The sequence below is a fragment of the Capra hircus genome, chromosome 2 (assembly GCF_001704415.2).
Source record: "Capra hircus breed San Clemente chromosome 2, ASM170441v1, whole genome shotgun sequence".
NCBI classification, from domain to species: Eukaryota; Metazoa; Chordata; class Mammalia; order Artiodactyla; family Bovidae; genus Capra; species Capra hircus.
The window spans coordinates 114,275,273-114,297,842 of record NC_030809.1 but is presented as its reverse complement, the minus strand read 5'-3'; the positions used below and the strand labels follow the sequence as shown (position 1 = coordinate 114,297,842).

Genomic DNA, 22,570 nt, shown 5'->3' with positions numbered 1-22,570 from the left:
ACTAACTTCTCACCTTAAATTACATTAATATTCTTTCTGCTGCTAGAATAGGAAAGATAGAAAGAAAAGGGGAAATAGTCCAGTGGCAGTACACTCCTGAAGAAAATAATCAACTGCTTATTTTCTATATGTATGTATTTTGTTGGGAGCAAAAGTAGAACTGGGTGTGTTTTTAAAGTGTTATCCAGACATAGAAGTTGAAAAGAATATATTCATTTTTAGGTCATGGGAGCCAGAGGATTCTTGAATGTCCTCCAGTCTGTTGCAGTGGAGGTGACATTTTTGGCTATGTGAATGGACTTGCCCAAATCAGGCCTGAATGTGAGGTTCATTCTTTCTCTTTTGTAGAACTCCTGTGTTTGGAGTCCTAGCGCTTACGTGTTCCACACCCTGATTGCTGCTTGTGGCTCTGCCCTGCAAGCTCGCACGGTGTGTTCATAAAGGGGAGATCCACCTCTCAGATCCACCTCTGTAATTTTGCTTTCACGGTTTGCTATTACAGCTCATTACTCCACCATTGTATGATGTTGCTTCAGTGTGTCTTTTTAGAAGTCCACTTGGAACCCAAACTGATAGTTACCATTTGAAAGGACAGATGGGAGACTTTCCATCCAAATGTCAGAAAGCCCAACCCATGCTCTCTGAGGCAAAGTGGGAAATTACTGGCTCACATAGTAGGAAACGTCCAGTGTTACTTGAAGGTATCCCTTGGCCCAGGGCTTAAAATGCTACCAGGACTTTGTCACCCAGTTCTGTCTTCATTTTTAGGCTCCCTCTGGTGACAAGATGGCTGGCAGAGGTGCCTGCTCTGTATATGCTCAGATTCTAGTCAGCTGCTTAAAGACTACTTGAGCAAAGGGTCTAGGCTTGGCAGGCGTTCACCCAATTATCTTATATGCCCATCTCTGAACCACTAGCTCTGGTTCAAGAGAATGGAATGTGCTGCTTGGCTTGGATCTAGGTCACATACCTTCTGCTGCAGCTGGGGATAGGGTCCATACAGTTCACGTGGGTTGAAAACTATTAGCCAAAGACAAGACGTTTATTCTGCATGGCTGAAAAATAAGAAATGCCCATTACAACATTAAATGACAAATGAAATCACCAGTTACAAGATCCTCGTGTACAGCTCACTGAATATAATATTAATGTAACACTTGGCTGAGAGAAGTGCACATGTAGAACATGAGGGTGAAAGAATCCAGAAGCAGTTCAGCCTATAGAAAGGGCATTGAGGACGGCTGATTAGGTTAATGCCATTTGACATGTGTTGAAATGGATGCCCAGAAAAGTCGCAGGTTCAAGCTCACATGAAAGATCAGTTTTAGAATCAAGAACATAATCTCAACTCCCCCTTTCAGCCATGATGGAAGAAATAGATATACTTTCCCATCTTACACAACTAGCAAACCATAAAAAGTATGCAAAACAACAGTCAGACATTGAACAACAGGTATTACAGTTCTGTGATACCTAAAGAAGGAACACAAGCAAGGTGAGTCTTAAGACTGCTCTCACTCACTGCATGAAGGCAGTGTCCAGGCCACAGCACATGGAGGGGAAATCCTCTGGTCTAACCAAGTTGAGGACACAGACTGGAGTTTGGCAAGACAAAGAAGCTAAAATTTGGGGGGCAGAGTACCTGGGGGACAGAGCTGTACTCAGAGCTCTGGAGTTCTGCATAGGCGTCTTCATGAGTCTTTTGAGTGAATGCTTATCTACACTTGCATGAGAAGAAACTATCAGAAAACCACCAGAAAGCAACAGGCTGAATAATTTCCGAAATTCACCCTCGGCTGAGCGTGGTTTTGCCCACCTGAGAGTAGAAGTGGAAAGACATCATAATAGATGAGGCGTTGTTTTACAAGTCCTCAGAATGGTATCGTCTTAGTAGCACGATTACATTAGCAGTAGACTAGAGGCTGCAGCGAGGAAAGAAAGGGAAGCTGTTTAAAACAATCCAAATGGAGTCTCTAGAGATAAAAAACATGCCTGAAATTTAGAATACACTGGATGGTATTAATAGCATGCTAGGTAGCAGAGAAGACGAAGATTATTGAACCAGAAGACACAGCAATAAAAATATCCAAAATGGAGGACAGAGAGCCGGGGCAGGGGGTGGGCGCACAGCCTCAGAGACCAGTGGGACAATATCAATCTACCTTAGGTGCGACTGGAGTCAGAAGACGCAATGGTGGGAGGTCACGGGATAAAGCAATAATTACCAAGAATTGTGTAAATTTGATGAAAACCCACAGATCCAAGAAGTGCTATGAGCACTGGATAGAAAAAAAAAAAAAACATGAAAACACCACTAGGCACATCATAATCAAACTGCTGAAAACCAGTGCTAAAGAGAAAATTGTAAGAGCAGCAGAGAAACAAAGAGGAAACCAGGTTATGGGTAAGAAGTTTCCTTCCTAAAGTGGTACTCTGCTTCAGCCTGATGGTGAAGTTTTAATCCCTTACATGTGGTAAAATATATAAAAGATGGCTCTAGGCTCTAGAAATTAAACATGTGTTTGGTTTCTCTTGAATTTTATTTTCACATTCCAGTTTCTTTTTTTTAATTATTATTATTATTTTTACTTTACATTACTGTATTGGTTTTGCCATACATTGACATGAATCCACCACAGGTGTACATGAGTTCCCAACCCTGAACCCCCCTCCCACCTCCCTCCCCATATCATCTCTCTGGGTCATCCAAGTGCACCAGCCCCAAGCATCCTGTATCCTGTATCAACATTCCAGTTTCATTATGTATTTGTAGTTTTATGGTTTTATGGATCATGGAAAAAGCAAGAGAGTTCCAGAAAAACATCTATTTCTGCTTTATTGACTATGCCAAAGCCTTTGACTGTGTGGATCACAATAAACTGTGGAAAATTCTGAAAGAGATGGGAATACCAGACCACCTGACCTGCCTCCTGAGAGATCTGTATGCAGGTCAGGAAGCACCAGTTAGAACTGGACATGGAACAACAGACTGGTTCCAAATAGGAAAAGGAGTACGTCAAGGCTGTATATTGTCACCCTGCTTATCTAACTTATATGCAGAGTACATCATGAGGAATGCTGGACTGGAAGAAACACAAGCTGGAATCAAGATTGCCGGGAGAAATATCAGTAACCTCAGATATGCAGATGACACCACCCTTATGGCAGAAAGTGAAGAGGAGCTAAAAAGCCTCTTGATGAAAGTGAAAGAGGAGAGTGAAAAAGTTGGCTTAAAGCTCAACCTTCAGAAAACAAAGATCATGGCATCTGGTCCCATCACTTCATGGGAAATAGATGGGGAAACAGTGGAAACAGTGCCAGACTTTATCTTTTTGGGCTCCAAAATCACTGCAGATGGTGATTGCAGCCATGAAATTAAAAGATGCTTACTCCTTGGAAGAAAAGTTATGACCAACCTAGATAGCATATTCGAAAGCAGAGACATTACTGTGCCAACAAAGGTCCGTCTAGTCAAGGCTATGGTTTTTCCAGTGGTCATGTATGGATGTGAGAGTTGGACTGTGAAGAAGGCTGAGCACCGAAGAATTGATGCTTTTGAACTGTGGTGTTGGAGAAGACTCTCAAGAGTCCCTTGGACTGCAAGGAGATCCAACCAGTCCATTCTGAAGGAGATCAGCCCTGGGATTTCTTTGGAAGGAATGATGCTAAAGCTGAAACTCCAGTACTTTGGCCACCTCATGCAAAGAGTTGACTCATTGGAAAAGACCCTCATGCTGAGAGGGATTGGGGGTAGGAGGAGAAGGGGGCAACAGAGGATGAGATGGCTGGATGGCATCACCGACTCGATGGACGTGAGTCTGAGTGAACTCCGGGAGTTGGTGATGGACAGGGAGGCCTGGCGTGCTGCGATTCATGGGGTCGCAAAGAGTCGGACACGACTGAGCAACTGAACTGAACTGAGGACCTTAAATATGCACACTCACAAATAGAAATAGAATGTACTTTTTTTTTTTTTTTCAAAGAAGAGGTTAGCATCTTTAAAGATTATTTCAGGGTAGGAAAAATATGTCAACAGAAGAAGCGTATTTTGCTTTGTCACTAGTACTCCATAGACAGAGGAGCCTGGTCGGCTATAGTCCATGAGGTCTCAAAGAGTCTGACACAACTGAGCAACTTCACTTTCACTTCACTAGTTCTGTTGGAAGTGGGGAGAATACATACAGATGCTGAAAGATAGCAAAATTCCCATCAGTAACTATGCAAAACAATGGAATAACATCTTTAAAGTGCTCAACGATAATAATAAAACTATATTCTAGAATACTATATTCTGCAAAAAATCTTTCAAATATGAAGACAAAATATTTTTTAAACAACAAAAATAAGAAAACCTGAGTGATTCCATCACCAAGAGACCTATAAGAATGTTAAAGGAAGTTCTTCAGACAAAAGAAAAATAATACCAGATGGAAATTTAGGTCTGTACAAAACAATAAAGAATGCCAGAAATAGTACCAGGTCTCCTGCATTGCAGGCAGACACTTTACCCTCTGAGCCACCAGAGAAGCCCAGTAAACATGTAGGTAAGTGTAAAAATATATTTTTCCATCATTTTAGTGTTTTTTTTTGAAAAATTAATTTACTGTTTAAAGCAAAAATAGTAATATGTAATTTGCACAAGTAACACAAAAACAAGAGCATAAAGTATAGGGTCAGAAAGTGTAAATGTATTGTTGTAAGATACACTGTACATGAGGGGGTATAATATTGTTTGAAGGTAGACTGTAATATTATTAAAGATGTATATGGTAAGCCTTAGAACAAACTCTAAAGAATAAAACAGTTATAAGCTAATAGTGTAGACAGAATGCATTCATAAAAAGTATACAAGAAAAAAAATCCAAATGAAATATATAGAAAACAAAAGCTAGATGACAATTTAAAGCCAATTATATTGAGAACTATACTAAATGGAACTAAACTACACACTCCATTAAAAGAGAGAGGTTGTTGTCAGATTGGATTTAAAAACCAAGATGCAACTATATTCTATCCACAAGAAATCCACTTTAAAGAGACAGAGAAATAAAAAGAGGTATCATATAAACAGTAATTCAAAGAAAGTTCAAATGGCTATACTTAAACATAGTAGTTTTCAGAACAAGAAGTGTTATTGGCAGTAAAAAGGGTAAAATTCATCAAGAGGACATAGTTTAAAACTTATATGCACCTAATATCAGAGATTCACAATACATAAAGCAGCAACTGAAAAGTGAAATGGGCAGATCCACAATTACAGATGGAGATCTCTGCACTTCCGTCACAGTGATAGGACAGACAGACAAATAGAACAAATGTAAAATCAGTAAGGATTTAGAAGACTTGAACAGCAGTATCAAACGTGGTATTTGCAGAGTATTCTACTTGGCAACAGCAGAATACACAAACTATTCAAGTGAACATGAAGGATTTACCAAGATAGACAATATTCTGGGCCCTAAAACAAGTGTCAATAAATATAAAAGGATTGAAATCATATAAAGCATATCCTCTTACCACAACACAATTAAGTTCAAAATCTGAAAATGTTTCCACATATTTAGAAATTAAACAACTTACTATTAAATAACTCATGAATTAAAGAAGTGATCATAGGAACATTAGAAAATATTTTAGCCTGAATAAGAGGAAAACTACAACATACCAAAATTCTTGGTATGTGGCTAAAATAGTGCTTAAATTGAACTTTGTAGCATTAAATGCTTATTTTGGGGGGAAAAGGTCAAATTAATTAGCTAAACTTTCACCTTCAGTTCAGTCGCTCAGTCGTGTCCGACTCTTTGCGACCCCATGAATTGCAGCACGCCAGGCCTCCCTGTCCATCACCATTTCCCGGAGGTCACTCAGACTCAAGTCCATCGAGTCAGTGATGCCATCCAGCCATCTCATCCTCTTTTGCCCCCTTCTCCTCCTGCCTCCAATCCCTCTCAGCATCAGAGTCTTTTCCAATGAGTCAACTCTGCATGAGGTGGCCAAAGTACTGGAGTTTCAGCTTTGGCATCATTCCTTCCAAAGAAATCCCAAGGCTGATCTCCTTCAGAATGGACTGGTTGGATCTCCTTGCAGTCCAAGGGACTCTCAAGAGTCTTCTCCAACACCACAGTTCAAAAGCATCAATTCTTCGGTGTTCAGCCTTCTTCACAGTCCAACTCTCACATCCATACATGACCACATGAAAAACCACAACCTTGACTAGACGGACCTTAGTTGGCAAAGTAATGTCTCTGCTTTTGAATATGCTATCTAGGTTGGTCATAATTTTTCTTCCAAGGAGTAAGCGTCTTTTAATTTCATGGCTACAGTCACCATGGAGCCCAAAAAGATAAAGTCTGACACTGTTTCCCTATCTATTTGCCATGAAGTGATGGGACCAGATGCCATGATCTTCGTTTTCTGAATGCTGAGCTTTAAGCCAACTTCTTCACTAGCAAGAAAGTTCCAGAAAAACATCTGTTTCTGCTTTATTGAGTATGCCAAAGCCTTGACTGTGTGGATCACAAGAAACTGTGGAAAATTCTGAAATAGATGGGAATACCAGACCACCTGACCTGCCTCTTGAGAAACCTGTATGCAGGTCCGGAAGCAACAGTTAGAACTGGACATGGACCAACAGACTGGTTCCAAATAGGAAAAGGAGTACGTCAAGGTTGTATATTGTCACCCCGCTTATTTAACTTATCTGCAGAGTACAACATGAGAAATGCTGGGCTGGAAGAAGCACAAGCTGGAACTTTCACTTTAGGAAACTAGAAAAAGAAGACCCAATTAACCCAATAGAAAAACAATAGAAAAAATTTGGATCTCTTTTACTAGAGCTTTAAAAAGAGTTTGAACTACATAGTTTAAGAATTTTTTGTGCATTTTCATGAAACCTTTTCCAGGTGATTAGAGGAATACTCTATTCATAATAAAACAACAAACTTCTTCAGGTGACATTTTTACAACTATAAGCCAAAGAGAAATTGAAACCTGGCTTTGAGGAACTGTGACTGTTAGTACAGACTGGGCTTTGAGAAATTGTGGATCATAAGATAATGTGGATTAGTCTGAGCTTTTTTGTTTCTTAGTATTCAGTTTATATCCTATAATGTGGTATAGAGATTATCTGTCACCCAGCTGTGGATGGTACAGTGGTTTTTATTGCACAACCTAGTTGATTCATTTATTGTATTTTCCTATTATCCTTTCATAATATGACTTTAGGAGATTGATATTTTGAAGTGTTGATTTACTGTGTTGATTTTTCACTACTGATATTTAAATGCAACATTAGTCCAAGTAATGAAACTAAACTTTCAAAAGTAGAAGTGTTTTAGGTATGGTGTTCAACATTTTAAAACTTCTTAACCATAGTTCAGTTTAGAGACAAAGCTTTCATTAGAGCTCCTATAAAAAGAAATTAAAAGAAATTTGCTTCTGAAACTTGAAAAATGGCTTAACATTGAATTATAGGTTCTATAATGCTTTCAACACCCATATTTTAGAATGGAAAGTTTTTAAATTACTGGGTGATATTTATTGTTATATCATTTATTACACAAACTTCACCTTGTAATGTGATAAATAAAATACATGCCTTGAGTAGTTTGGTGTTTCCACTGCCTGATTCCTGTATTTCAAGTTGTTGGCTCTGTGTAAGGGGCCAGTCTGACAGCTTAGAGCATTGACACCAGAAACTGTGTTTGTATTTTAGCACTAATGAAATTGTGTATGAGCTGGAGAAGGCAATGGCAACCCACTCCAGTACTCTTGCCTGGAGAATTCCAGGGACGGAGGAGCCTGGTGTGCTGCAGTCCATGGGGTCACAAAGAGTCAGGCACGACTAAACGGTTTCACTTTCATGCACTGGAGAAGGAAATGGTAACCCACTCCAGTATTCTTGCCTGGAAAATCCCAGGGACAGAGTAGTCTGGTGGGCTGCCATCTCTGGGGTCACACAGAGTCGGACACGGCTGAAGCGACTTAGCAGCGTGAGCCTAAGCAAGTTCACTTGTCTGTACCACATTAACTCAGCTATAGTTTTAGAGATATTTCTCCCTCACTGGGATAGTGTTGATGTGGAAAGATAGATCATGAAGGAAGCCATAAAGAAATTTAAACTTTGTTAACAAGGCCCAAGAGGGTGACAGAGGATGAGATGGTTAAATAGCATCACCAACTCAATTGACATGAATTTGAGCAAACTCTAGGAGGTAGTGAAGGACAGGGAAGCCTGGTGTGCTGCAGTCCATGGGTTCGCAGAGAGTTGGACATGACTTAGCAGCTGAACAACAAGACCCTGTATAGGATTGTGGTGAATGGACTGTGTGAATAGAATTGATAATACATTATTTTTTCTGTACATGTTTATGTTTAAAGAACTGTTTTATATAGCAGTTAATAAAAGTCATTTGTGTGTTTTACATGTAGGAGCAGAACTAAATTATTAATAGTGTCCTGATAATTGTCCCACTAGTAAAGCATGGCTAGTGGTGTTGTAGCCTGACTATGTTACGTTAGCTTTTGCCTGTAGTTATTTCTCATATTTAGGGGGATACCACTGATTTGTGATATGACCAAGGTATGTCCAGGAGTCTCATAACACCTCCCTCAATTCTGAACAGTTTTCTCACCTTGAAACCTTAGGTTACTGAGTTGCCTGTCCTTTGTCCTCCTTTTCACAGTGATACATACCTCTGACGGTATTAACTACTTGTGTGGTGAAGTGAGTACCTCACAGCCCCTGCACGATCATGGGTAGTAGTAACCAGCTGTGGACGCTGTTAGCACCTGGACACCTGGCAAAGGGGACATGTGTCCAGTGCTTCCATGCACCTAGGACCCCCTTGAGGTTGGCCAGAGGCTGTGCCCCTCCTATACCAGGCACCCTCCAGCCCCAAGCATTGCTTGAGGCCATATTTCAGCATGTGCTCCAGGCACTCCTTCTGCGTTTTGTGCCCTGGGCACCACCTTACACTAGAACAAGCCCTGTCAGTGCTACTGGCTTAACCATACCCAAACCTTACTGTTTGGTACAGCGTTTTCCTGAAGATTGTTAAGACTACTCAAAGTTTAAATAACAAGGCAAGAAGTACTGCTCTGATACTAAAAGAAAAAAGTGTTAGTCGCTCAGTTGTGTTCCATTCTTTGTGACCCCATGGACTGTAGCCTGCCAGGCTTCTCTGTCCATGGGATTCTTCTCCAGGTAAGAATACTGGAGTAGGTAGATAGCTATTCCCTTCTCCAGGGGATCTTCCTGACCCAGGGATCAAACCCAGGTCTCCTGCATTGCAGGCAGATTCTTTACCACTAAGCCACCAGGAAGCTATGATACAAAAGATACTCCTATTTTTAAGTCCCCCCTCCCTACCTTTTTTTTTTTCCTGCAGGGTACCTGTGTACGGTTTTAAGTGTTTGTTGCTAATGATGATAGCCAACGTTCTACAGTCTCGTCTCATTATTTAGTATCAATCAAAATATACCTTAACCACAAAGAAGTCAAATTAGGACCAAAATTCTAAATCCCAAACCTTTTGGATCAAAATAAACCCATCTCAGTAAGACTAAAATTGGCTACTTAAAAGAGTACATTCAGCTGCCCTAAAGATAAAAATGAAAAAAAAAGAAAAGCCTTTCGTGCCCAGCTGACTGCCTACCTACATTCCTTTCGTTTTCTGATCATCTGTTCTCTCCCTTCGTTGCCTAATATCACACTGGAGAACTGACTCATCAGAGCCTCCCAAATGAAGAGCGGCAGCTGAAATGTCATTCCCACCTTTCCAGGCAAAATTTCATTTCCCCTAATGTTCTTATCGCCTCCAACATCGTTTATATTTGCAGCAGGCTTTGCAGGCACTCTCCTTGGCTGTTTGCATTCATGCTTGTTTCTAGAGGTAGTGTTATGGCTTGGGAGGAATAATGAAGACGTGATTTTTTTCTTTCTCTTGCCATAGCATAGAATTCTTTTCTGCTGTTTCTGTTACTGACATTCAAACCGGAGATGTGAACGTCAGAAACCTGAGAAGCAGGAGTGCTGGTTTTCTTATGGAAACCAGGGTTCAGGTTAATGTGACTGTAGGCCCAGTTGAGAACAGCTTCAGTTTTTATCTAGATTGATACCCAGGAGACACAGGACCCTTGGCCTGTGCCCTGTGGACCCCTCAGGAGCCCACCCAACTCACTCCCTGTGTGTCCTTTTCAGCCTGTTTCTGACCTTTACCCACCCTGTGACAGACTCTGTTGGGTCCACTGGTTAATACAGTCTTTCATCTTCATTTTTAAGGTGATTGATGTGACAGGAGGTATTCACAGGTGAGAGCAATCTCAGATGCCATGGTAGTAAAGTTGTCTTTTTTCCAGTTGCAAGAGAAGAGGCCCTTAAAACAAGCTGCTCTGCCCTTTGTTTATGGCAGTATAATTCATGCCATGTACTGGGTCACTTTCATTTGTCAAGATGTACCAAAAGCCTTGGAGGTGGCCTAGGAAAAAATGCCTGTGGCCAAGTTAAAAGGTAGCCTTCCTCAGGACCATCTCTGACCTCACTAACACTGTTACATGCTCACACTGATTGCGATCAAAACATTCCCCCAAGGAATCCCTTTTTTTACAAATTAATCAAGTGATTGGTTTAAATAACCAAAAGGAAGAAACAGTGCCGTTTATAAAGGAATTGGTTATTTTCCCACCTTATAAAACCAGCGTATGTCATTAAGGTCATACAGTACACAACAGAAGCTGAGGTGGCCTCTGCTTATAAGAAGCAGTATATAGAGACTGAAGAATGTTATAGAATAAAGCATGATGCTACCAACACATTCTTTTTCACAGGACCAATATCCCTCAGCCTTAGCTATAAGAAACACAGGCAAGGAACCAGAAGTTTGGTGAGTTTGGTCTGGTTTGTTAATGCCGTCAAGAGGAAGATAGGTGATACATTTTCCTGATCTACATCCAATGCTGGCAAAGTTACCTTATCAGATTTCCAGGTTTACAGCTAAGAATTCGTGGTGGGAAAAGGGTTAGGAAGAGAGAGAGCTGACAGCGTTGGAGAGTAAGAAGAGACAGGAAAACTAAAACACAGACTTAGATAAACATAAAAATCTGGGACAATTTACAAAAATTCCCTAAAAAAATTACACATGGACAATGTCACTTAATGAGTATCTGTTCGTTGTGTTACGAAGACATCAGTAATCTTGATTCCCTGAGTGCTGACCTGTGCGGATGTCTAAGAGCGTTTGCTGTATACTACAGGGCATCTCAGGCATAAGCCGTTCTCTTTTATAACCTTGCGTGTGCCTGAGCGCCTTGTGAACCACTCAGGCCTCCTTTCTTCCAGATTCCAGCCTAGCTCGCTCTCAGCATACTCCGAAGCAGAAAGAACCTCCAAGATGCAACTTTTGACCTTTTAGTTATTGTATTTTGAATGTCCATTTCAGATTAAATCATTCTGAGACTGGTAGTCAGAATACAACCGTATCTGGTAAGCAGAATTATCTGCAGGCGTCAGTGCCCTGGAGCTTCGTCTGCAGGCGTAACACGGGCCCTGTTTCTGTGGTGCCAGATAGACAGAACAACTGGAAATCATACAACTATTCTAAGTTGTACAGTTTGTACAATTGACTTGTTAAAGGTATCTTTTTTTGAGTCAGTAAAATATGTGATATAAACATCACTGCTAATGTAAATCTGCATATAAATAAAACATTCAGATAAAGCTCAAATGTAACACAATCACCCTTTTTAAAAGAAAGTATGCATCGCTTTTTCTTTAATGCACTTTACACTGTTACAGTAGTGATATGATTATAATGCCATCCAGGAAAGAGACTTGCTTTCAAGTACAGCAGCCCTTCTTTGAATTTCTGACCAGTTCCAGTTCCTATTCCCCACTTTTTCTAAACTTCATTTGCTTCATGACTGAACTTACTTCCTAACACAACAGCAGCTAAACCGTCAAGTATGAACTCCCTTAGCCTGCTGGGTCCCGGGCTCCCACCACTCCTGCCCTGCACAGCCATCCTCTCCCCCTTACGCTTGGCCCTCCCACCTCAGGGAAGGGGAAGAGTCCGTTTGCTCTTACTCAGAGCTAGTCCCTCTGCCCTGGTCCCATCTCCACTGGGTGCCCTCAGGAAACTTACTCCAGGAGCTACCGCCTCTGTCTCCATCCCTTCCGCTCTTCCGCTCCCACCTCACTCCCAGACCTGTTCCTCTGCTTCTGGTCCCCCTGTTAATGCCATCTGCCCTCATCAGCAGGCCCCAAAGCCTAAGGCTTGGCCCCCGTCCTCCACCTCTCCCTTGCCTGTGACTCAGTCCGTTACCAAGTCCTACTGACCCTGCCTCCGCGCGCTCAGTCAGCACTGCTTGAGTTCAGGTGCACGTCATCCAGTACCTGAACCACTGCTGTAGCAGCCTGCCTGGTCTGTCTTTCTCCAGCCTTGATCCCTTGATTGTGTCACTTTCCTTAAAAATCTTCAGTGGCCCTGCATTGCTGACTGAACAAAGTATACGTTTGCAGGTATGGGAGAGGCCCTATCTTGCCCCTCTGCACTCCTGCCACCCCACCCACACTGAACTGCCTCACAATCCTCTAAACATCCTATTGTTTCGCTCCTGGTGTGTCTCTGATTTCCTTGGAGCAGCCCTTCCTAATTCATCCTCTGACACACACAACCCCATTTAAGCCTGATTCTGCTCACCCGGAGGCCTCAACTCATTCATTTTAACCAAGCAACGCCCCTCCCCAGCTGCCCTTATACTTTGCAGACACTTTCAGAAGAGGCTTTTCATGTTATATTTAGCAGGAGAAACCTATGGTGAATTCCTTGAGCCAGTATTTTAAAAAATTTTTGTATATGTCATCACTTAATGTTTGTAAATGAATAAAAATGATTAATTCATGAATGATGTCCATTTGTTTTGATAACCTTTAGGAGGATCAAAGAGACACCAAGACTACAATATTCAGTTTTTGTAAGTACAGGCCAGTGTCATGGAGTCCGGAAAGTCAAAAAATTTAAGAAATAACAAGTTGTAGATAACAAAAATTCAAAAGGAAATTCATTTAAATCCTGCTACACAAATACTAGTTTAGCAAGCTTCTGGTGCTTCAAGCCCTACTTCTAGAACCATTTCCTTGAGAGCTATATAACCTGCCTTACAAGTGGTTTAAGAAAACAAAATTAAAACCACCACCACCATTAAAACCAGCCCCAGGTGGCAAGATGCCTTTATATAAACCTTGTCCGAGAAGGAACTGAATCAAGAACAATTTCCTAAGGATTGCTTTCTGAGACGCATGTGTGCTCCCGATTAGAGAACATTGGGCCACTGGGACAGTGAGACTGTTTCTTCAGCATACGTGATATGAAGAGATGTCACAAGGCTTTCAGAAGGCCACGTTCACCACTGCTTTGTGAAGGCAAAGCAGGGAATTGGTTCTATAACATCTCAGTACACAGCGCTGTTTGCCAAGAGCCCTTCGTTGTTCCCGTGATTTATACACCAGTGGAATTTAAACACCTTTTATCATGAATAACGGCAGGTACAAAACCGGGACTTCTCCACTCTTCTAGTCCAGTTTATTAACCTTACCAAGTTAAGTGAAACTGGATTATCCTGAGATTGCCTCCAAAAATAACTTCACAGTTCTATAGATATTTTGTGACTATATAACTTTTAAAATATGAGTCAGTGCTATCTGTTTCAGTCATTTGCCTCAGATTAAAAGCAAGATTGCATACTTTATCCAGTTTTAATCACTCAGAGGAACATAGGAAAAAACAAAGACATCAGACACTATCTGGATGTTAATCTTGGGCTCAGCTTCAGGAACTCCAGGAAATGCTTTCAGTTTGCAGGCTCTGAACATCATTAACAACCCAGAAGCAACTGTGTCTGCATTCCTGACACTTCCATAAAAAAAACATAGACAGGATTATGGCCTTCTTTTTTTTCCCCCAAAATCAACACAAAGTTTTGTATTTGAGCTCACTTGGCAGCGACCAGAGCCACAAGTAAATACCTGCTTGGAACGAACCCTGGGTTATCCACTGTTGCCTTATATGGATATTTTGGCCAGCAGTAGTATTTTAAATTTTAATATACCATATTTCATTGATTCTACTGCATGTTTTTGTTTTTTTCATTTTAACATCTCTGAAATTGGGATGAAGCTTATGATCAGTGGCATGCCATAAGTTAATTGGTGATTTCTCTACATGGAATGTATGTATCTTATATTCAGGGTAAGTCTTATGTTCAGTGGCATCTTAAGTTTGAAGTTTGTATATATATTTGCATCAGTCTTAAAAATCACTTACCAATAAACAAGTAAGACCTAATTAAACTTAAAACCTTTTGCATAGCAAAGGAAACCATAAACAAAATGAAGACAACATACATAAGAGGAGAAAATATCTGTGAATGAAGTGACCAACAAAGAATTTCCAGAATATACCAACAGCTCATACAGCTCTATCAAAAATAAATAATCCAATCAAGAACTAGGCAGAGGACCTAAATAGACCTTTCTGCAAAGAAGAAATACAGATAGCCAAAACGCATATGAAAAGATGCTCAACATTGCTGATTATTAGAGAAATGCAAATAAAAGCTACAGTGAGGTACCACCTCATCCGGGTCACTCACTGGCATCCTTAAAATGTCTATAAACAACAAATGCTGGAGAGGGGTTAGAGAAAAGGCGACCTTCCTATACTGTTGACGGGAATGTAAATTGGTGCAGCCACTATAAAGAATAGTATGGAGGTTCCTTAAAAATCTAAAACTAGAGCTACCATGTGACCCACCAATCCCACTCCTGGGCATATATCTGGAGAAAACCGTAATTCAAAAAGATAAAAGAATCCCAACGTTCACTGTAGTAGTATATATACAATATCCAAGACATGGAAGCAAGTTAAATATCCATTGACAGAGGAATGGATAAAGAAGATGGTACGTGTTTATAGTGGGATACTACTCAGTCATAAAGAATGAAATAATGCCACTTGCACCAACATGGATGAACCTAGAGATTATCATATGATAACCATTTATATGTGGAATCTAAAAAAAGACACAAATGAATTTATTTCCAAAACAGAAACTCACAGACACAGAAAACAAATTTATGGTTACCAAAGGGGAGAGGGGGCCAGGGGAGAGAGAAATTAGGAGGCTGGGATTAACATGTACACACCACTATATATAAAATAGATAACCGAGAAAAAGCAAAAACGAAGCAAAAAAAGAAATCATTTGGTTTCTAAGATCGATTCAGTACATAAACAGAACAGCAGTAAAAGTGACAATATTCACTGTAATTTCGTTGTTTGCAAATCAGATTGTCACACTATGGTTTTGACTCTAGTATTACTATTGTCTGCTGGAGGAAATAATATATATAAGAAATCATCTCAAGTAAATTAAATTGATGCAGATCAGTAACTTCCGTGTTCTCCCTTTTCTTCTAACCTGTTTCTTGAGTACATTTTCAGCCATTATTTGCTCAGAAGTGTTAAAGTGTTAATATTCAAGATATGTTTTCCTTTATTCTTTAATGTTCAGGATTTGGATGTATTGTTTTTCTGTTCTACCAGTGTTTTTTCATCTGGTTTAAGCTAGAATGGCTTCTCTTTCCTATGCATAAAGTCTGTAGGTATCTTAGTGTTTGAATTCTTTGGGGGTTCCTTCCTTAGGGATAAAAGAATCTACTGCAGCAAAATTTTTATGAGCTGGGAAGATCAGTGAGTAATTACGGTGCTCAAACAGGGTTTCTGATTAACTGTAACTTCTGTAGTTTCTAAAATATATTTTCTTTGCTAACATAGTAAGTTATCAAAATGGTTTTGAACAGAAATTGGTCCTTTTTGATTATTCTGTTGTGACCAGTTGCTAAATACCACCTTCAACACCCATGGCCCCAACTGTGATCATAGAGAACAGAAGGTGAATCAGCCGACAAAATCCTCACAGGATCCAGACAGACTTTACATCACTCCTCATCCTCCTCCTTCTCCGTGCTATAGCGTGCTTGTATAACACCAGTGCTTGTATAACATGTAGATGAAACTGCTTACAGCTGGAGGGAACCAGTTGGAAAGTTCCACTGTAAAAACTGTTTTCAAAAGTAAATCACAGGATATTGGCTTGATTTATCACCATTTTTAAAACCAAGAGAAAATCAAGCTCTGAAAGAAATTTTAAATGCTTAGTTCCACTCAACCAAGGTTTTTGTAAATGTAACCGTATTGTGCGTCTTCATACTAACTGTGACTTATGTATGAGTGCTTTGATGGGAAATAATCTCATGTATGGGTTTCCCCTGGCCACTTTGTCACTACTCTTTTTCAGGTCCATACATTCAGAGGGCCACACTGGTGTGAATACTGTGCCAACTTCATGTGGGGGCTCATTGCTCAGGGAGTGAAATGTGCAGGTAAGAGCTCTTCCCTTTTCTCTTTATTGAGTAAGACATGAAGTTATAAGGAATAGCTTACGAGGATACTGGCTGTTAGGCACATAAAATGGGCTGAATCCCTATTTGCTCTTAACATGCAATAGGCCATTGACATCGCAGGCATCCCCTTTGGATATTGATATTTTATCTGCCTTTAACCTTCCTGTACTTAATGAGCAGCAGTCTGGTCCATTAAAAAGAGGGAAGTCATCTTGTTCAGAAAGTCTGATAAAAGGAGGTAAAAGTAAGGCAGTTAAATTTGCCTTGCCTTTGATGTTGCAGTAACTAAATTTGTAAAAATGAATTTTTTTAAAAGCAATGTACAGGGACCTATGATTGTTGCCTTAGAAACTGAATTTTAAAAAGCTTGTTAAGCTGAATTGTCCTTACTAAGTCCTTACTAAATTTTGTGAAATCAAATTGAAGCTTTAAAAACCTGTGAATTTATCTTCAAAGATGATTATCATATTTTGAAAAACCACTTAGTCACTGATACTTTGTTTTTGATATTTTGAAATCTTGAATTTGCCAAATCCTTTTTATAACATATGACCATAGTATTTTAGGTTTAAATTTAGAAACTTATAAGATTTCCACATAAATAATCAACTCAGGGATTTATTGAAATGCTTTATGGAATAAGTGTTACTGAAATGATGTGAAATTCATTTGTATAGAACAACTATACTGAGTACTGGCCATTTACTCAACTGCTCCAAATTTTGGCATAGACTTAAGAATAATTTTTTGTTTCAAGTGTGTGATGTTAGGTCATAGAAGTTTCTGCTATTTAAATTTTAAAGCTAAAAAATATGTTCTTACGTGTTTTTTTGCATGAAGCTTAACTCTAAATATGTATATGAAGAGTAAAGTATTTTGAAATGGTAACTGAAGTAATTGTCAAATTTAGCACTGTAAAAATCCACATTTCTTTTTTTGGCATGATTCTTAATGGAATTACTTTTGTTGTCCATTATGTGCAGAAACTTCTAGAGTCTGATTTTTTTATTTCTCAGTTGCATTTTCTTTGAATAGCAAGATAAGTATTCATTGCATGTGAGCATTCCAAGTTACCCACTCCCCCCACCCCGCCCCGGCCCCCCGCCACCTTCAGTTATGAGTTCCTTAGCACCACTAAGCATGATAAGGTTCCAGGCATATGTCACTAGCCAGATCCATTCATGGACTTCCCTGCCACATGTAGCGGTAAGAATTCCCCATGCCTTGACTTTGAACTGTGCAAAGGTGTCCTTCAAGGAGAGCCTCAGCTCAGAGCCAGTCTAATTCCTCCATCATCCTAGAGGACTGACAGCCCCATTTGCAGATTTCTGCCCAGAGAATAAATGAGAACATTCTCTTTCCGGCTGGTGGTTGCCCAGAGTCATTATGAGGAAGCATCACTGGGAAGACTACGGTTGAGCCTTGAACTGGAGGGGACCGCAGTGGAACATAGTGGTGTAGTTTCGATCAACCACATTGTCATGGTGTTTCAAAGGCAAATGACGTACACTTTCCAAAGCACAGATCACCTGTTCAAAGAATGATGGTCTCGATAAGCCTGGTTTGCCTTTATGACGTAACCTTGACTCGCTGAGACTGCAGTGGTTTTTAAATGCTTTATGACTGTCACTAACTCAAAAGCTTTTCTTTTACTAGAGTGATGATGTGTATCATGTATGTTTTGAAAGAGTGAAGGCCATCTACATGAGACTTCTGAGTTAGCTATTGGCAGAAAACTAGCACCACGCATATGAATAATTTTTGGCAGTATGCTACAGTCCAAAATCATATTTGAAAGAAATGTTTTGGAATGTTTATGATAGTAATAATGTGAAGGAAAAGAAATAAAATGATTCATCCCATCCCATAGGCACTGACTTAAATAGCCTTTTCTTTTTATTGTGAGTAAAGGTCAAGAATGTAAAGAAAAGCTTATTGGTTTTATGTTATATCTTGCCTTCAAAAGCATTATATTCTATGTGATTGGAACTGTATTACTGAGCTGTATAAAACAGGTCAACCCAGTTTTTAAATGTGGAAGGTTGGGATTTGAATTATTCTATGACTAATTACATTTAGATTGACAGTGAGATTCTTTCATCTAAAATGGCTCATCCTCATTTTTGAGCCATCTACTTTATTTAAAACAAAATTCAAAGAATTAATAATTTAAAGAGAGGGAGAACTATGGTAGGGTGAACATTGGCTGCCCGAAAATGTCTGCTTCCTAATCACCAGAACTTGTGCCCATGGCATAGGTCTTGCCTTTCATGGCAAAAGAGACTCCATGACCAAGTTAAGGAATTTGAGATGGAGATGGGGAGAGTCCTGTGGATTGTCAGAATGGGCCCAATGCAGTCATAATTGCAACAGTCCCTAGAAGAGCGATGCAGTAGAGGCTGATTCAGAGAAAAGATACAAGCACAGAAGCAGAGGTCAGGAAAGAGCAAAGATGCTCTCCAGCTGGCTTTGAAGGGGGCCACGAGCCAATGAATGCAGGTGGCCTCTGGAAGCTGGAAAAGGCAAGAAAAGAAACAGATTCTTCCCTGGGGCCTCCAAAAGGAACACAGGCTAGCTGAGGCCTTGATTTCAGTCCAGTGAAACTGATTCTGTGCTTCCGACTTCTAGAACTTAGATGATACACCTGTATTGTTTTAAACCACTGAGTTTATGGTAATTTGTTACAGCAGCAATAGTAAACTAATATACTAGCCACTAAACATTAAAGCTGATGCTTCCAAAGAAAAATGGCTTGCTTACAAGTTGTCAGAAAAGAGATGTATTTATCTGCTTTTGACAGCTTGCTTTCTTCTGGTTTCTTTTTTTCCAAAATCCACCAAGGCAGAAGAGAGCTTGTCAGGAACTTTTAAAGAATGTTTGGCAAAAGCAACAATTTTGTATCCCACCACCCTTTTCTTTCTTTTTAAACATTATATAAAGTGTTGGGTGGTGTTCCAGTCACCAGGCTGGCAGCCAGTAGCAAGCAAGCTGTCCCTTCAGGACCGAATACTCTAGGCTTGCTCAGCAGCCCACACAGACAAGGACAACCGAGGGAACAGCAAGGGTAGGCATGGGCCTGCAGTCACTGCAGACATGCTCTCCAAAGCCCCACAGTCGGCGTTAAACATCTCCGCAACCACAGTCTCCCTTACTCTCGCCTTCTTTAAAGTGAGTAAAACAACATTGCAAGGGACCATCTAACTGCAGCTTGGGAGCACTGCTCCTCCTACTAAAACAGTTATGAGCAAAGTAAGTAGCGTTCAAAAGTTAAGGGCAAAGGATCATTGTCGTTCAGATAGAATAATATTACAAGACCATTTTTCCTTTATGAAATGTAAGCTTATAGGTTAAAGTAATCTATTATTATTACATAATCACTGAGATCATCAAACATCCCTCTCATTAAAAAGACCATTATTCTACCAGCATCCCTGAATTGTTTTCATTTAGCCTGCCCAGAATATTCTAAGAAGTTAAGCCGGATGATAATTGTAAATCAGACACATCAGCTTAGTGTTTGTTATTTAGGAAAGTGACTTCATTTTTCCAGTGTATCATTGTCATTGCTGCCAGCTCTCAAAAGGAAATAGCAGCAGTTTTTTCCTAATAATAAAATGTATTTATTGCTTTGTGTATAAAGCACTTAACTCTTAGCTTGGAGAAAGAGAAGTAATGTCTTTTAATTACTGCTTTGATTGTATCTAAAAAGTTACATTTGTCCTTGTAATCCAATGAGAAATTGATCAGACTTGCCTAAGACTTTCATGTAGCTCCTTTTATACATGAAAGCAATATTTTCATAAATATCCCCCAAAACAAAATATTCTTAATTTTGCTTGTGAAAATAAGGCCTTCTGATGCATGTTAAAAATGGGCTAGTCCCACTATTCTGGGGTGGTGGTGGGGTCAACTAAGAGGCATGTTTAAAAACTTCTATTTGCAGTTATTTAAAATGGGGACACTCATAGAAAAGAATGAATAATTACCTTTCTTTTCAAAACACACATTAATATTACCCCTTAATCCTGTCAGTAGAATATAAATATTAGCTATTTATTTCAAAAAAAATAGGTTTCTGTGCTTTTTAGATATAAAACACATTTTTTTTGATAGAGAACTCAAGCCCAGAAAATCTGACAGTAACTTCAAGTTAGTAGTCTAACAGAAACACTTTATAAGGATAGGATATGTTTTGAATTTCTCATTCCTCCTTTCTTGTGTTTATCCTATGCTTATTAACTTGAAGAATTGGGAGGGGACAATGTGGTTTAATTGTAACATAAAAATAACCTGCCAAGCCAAGAGATGCAACAAATGAAATAATCTTTTATGGATTTTTTTTTCATTTATAGTGTAGAGCTTCCCTGGGAGAAATGGAACTATATAGGAGTTATATGACTTTAATAAATAAGTATGAAAACCAAATAAAGTCTTAATGGCAAACTGAAATACTGATATACTGTTAGTCCCTGAAGCAGCAATTTTCAGAACACACTCAGAGCTGGTATATTGCACTGTGAACTTAAGGGTATAAAGATGCTTTGTTTTAATGACTTTGCCCTATCCTTTGGTCCTCTGAAGGACTTCATATCCAATCCTGCCAAAAATTTGGCCTTTGAAATTTCTAAACTTGAGCATAATATATTGTCCCATAATTTAATCTTATTCAGATAGAAGAAAGAATATCAGTTTAGGAAGCATTCCCATCCTCATTAAATACCTAAATCGGACCATAGTCATCACTTTATCCAGTTTTCAATGAAATACAAATAAATTAGGCATTTGCTGATGTTTAAAATGAGAGATAAAAGGAAAAAAAGTTAATATCAGACCATTAGTGCCATTCAGATATTTTGATATTCTGTGGATACATTCAGATTTTACTGTTTCCTTTCTACTGGATTTCCATTTAGAGTTTATAGTTAGGAAAGAAAGTGACAAAATAAAATATAATAGGTAGGTTTTATCACTGCTTTTTAAACGTCCTTGCCAAATCACGTATTGATACCTATATAACAGTAAAATACAGCCGTGTCTTTTAAACTTAAATATGTACAACAAATAATAGAAACAACACACATTATTGAGTAAAAGGTTGAAAATAGCAAATGCATCTTCAGCCCTGAAAGTAATAACTCAGCATACAAGGTGTACTGCTAGTGAAAAGTGATATATATCACTGAGTGGGAAGAGCACAGACTAGGAATTAAGAAGCCAAGGTTGAAATCTCCTTTCTGGCGGAGGAACTTCTGAACAAATCCTTTAGCCTCTCTGAGCTTCACTGTCTTTGTGAAATGAAGACAGTGGGATAGGTTATTAATACCAGCCCTTTCCAGCTGGTTCTGTGACTTCTGTGCACATACTTAAAGCATTAAAGTAACTTAAAGTACCTCAGCATTATTTTTAGATAATGAAGCTCTGCCGACTTTTATACTTCTAAAATACTGTGTAAGAGTTTTTCCAGTGCTAGACGAGATGAATAAATAGGCTTTGTTTTATGCCTCACAATGATGATAACAGAAGACCCTGACAGAATATGTATTTCAGCTATCAGAAGACTGTGAAAGTTCAGTATAAGAAGGAAGGCTGGGACTTCCCTGGTTGTCCCATGGTTAATTAAGCCTTCTTGCCTTCCAACGCGGGGGGTGCAGCTTTGATCCCTGGTCAGGGAGCTAAGTTACCATGTGCCTCAGGGTCAAAAGACCAAAACGTAAAAAACAGAAGCAAGATTGTAACAAATAAAAGTATTTTTAAAATGGTCCACATTAAAAAAAAAAAAAAAGGCGGCTGATTAGGGACCTCAGGACTCAAAGAACTCAGAAGTCAGTTGCCTGGTGGTATTTTGGATTTTTTTTAAACTCCTGTGTATCCCAGCCTGAGCACTAGAGACACCCACAAGTCATAAATGCCAGCAGACACAAAAAATAATCCCAAGAACCGGCTCTTCCTAGGCAGAGTCCTGGAAAAGGGCAGCTGAGCCAGATAGAAACCTTTTAGTGCATCGGCATTCTCCAGGTGGACACCATGGCAAGCCCACATTGCCCCCCCCACCGGCCCCGTGGATGCTGCAGCAGAAGCCTGTGGGTAGGTACCTGTTTTCCACCCCAC

General features: G+C 39.6%; 1 protein-coding gene across 3 annotated transcripts in view; it reads left to right on the top strand.

The window, feature by feature from the left end:
• CHN1 (chimerin 1) overlaps nucleotides 1-22,570 on the top strand; it is a 208,509-nt gene that overhangs the window by 169,435 nt on the left and 16,504 nt on the right. For all 3 annotated transcript variants that reach the window (XM_018064906.1, XM_018064912.1, XM_018064919.1), the window contains one exon: nucleotides 16,357-16,441. In XM_018064906.1, coding sequence (XP_017920395.1) covers nucleotides 16,357-16,441 — 85 coding nt within the window. The remainder of the gene's footprint in view (nucleotides 1-16,356; nucleotides 16,442-22,570) is intronic.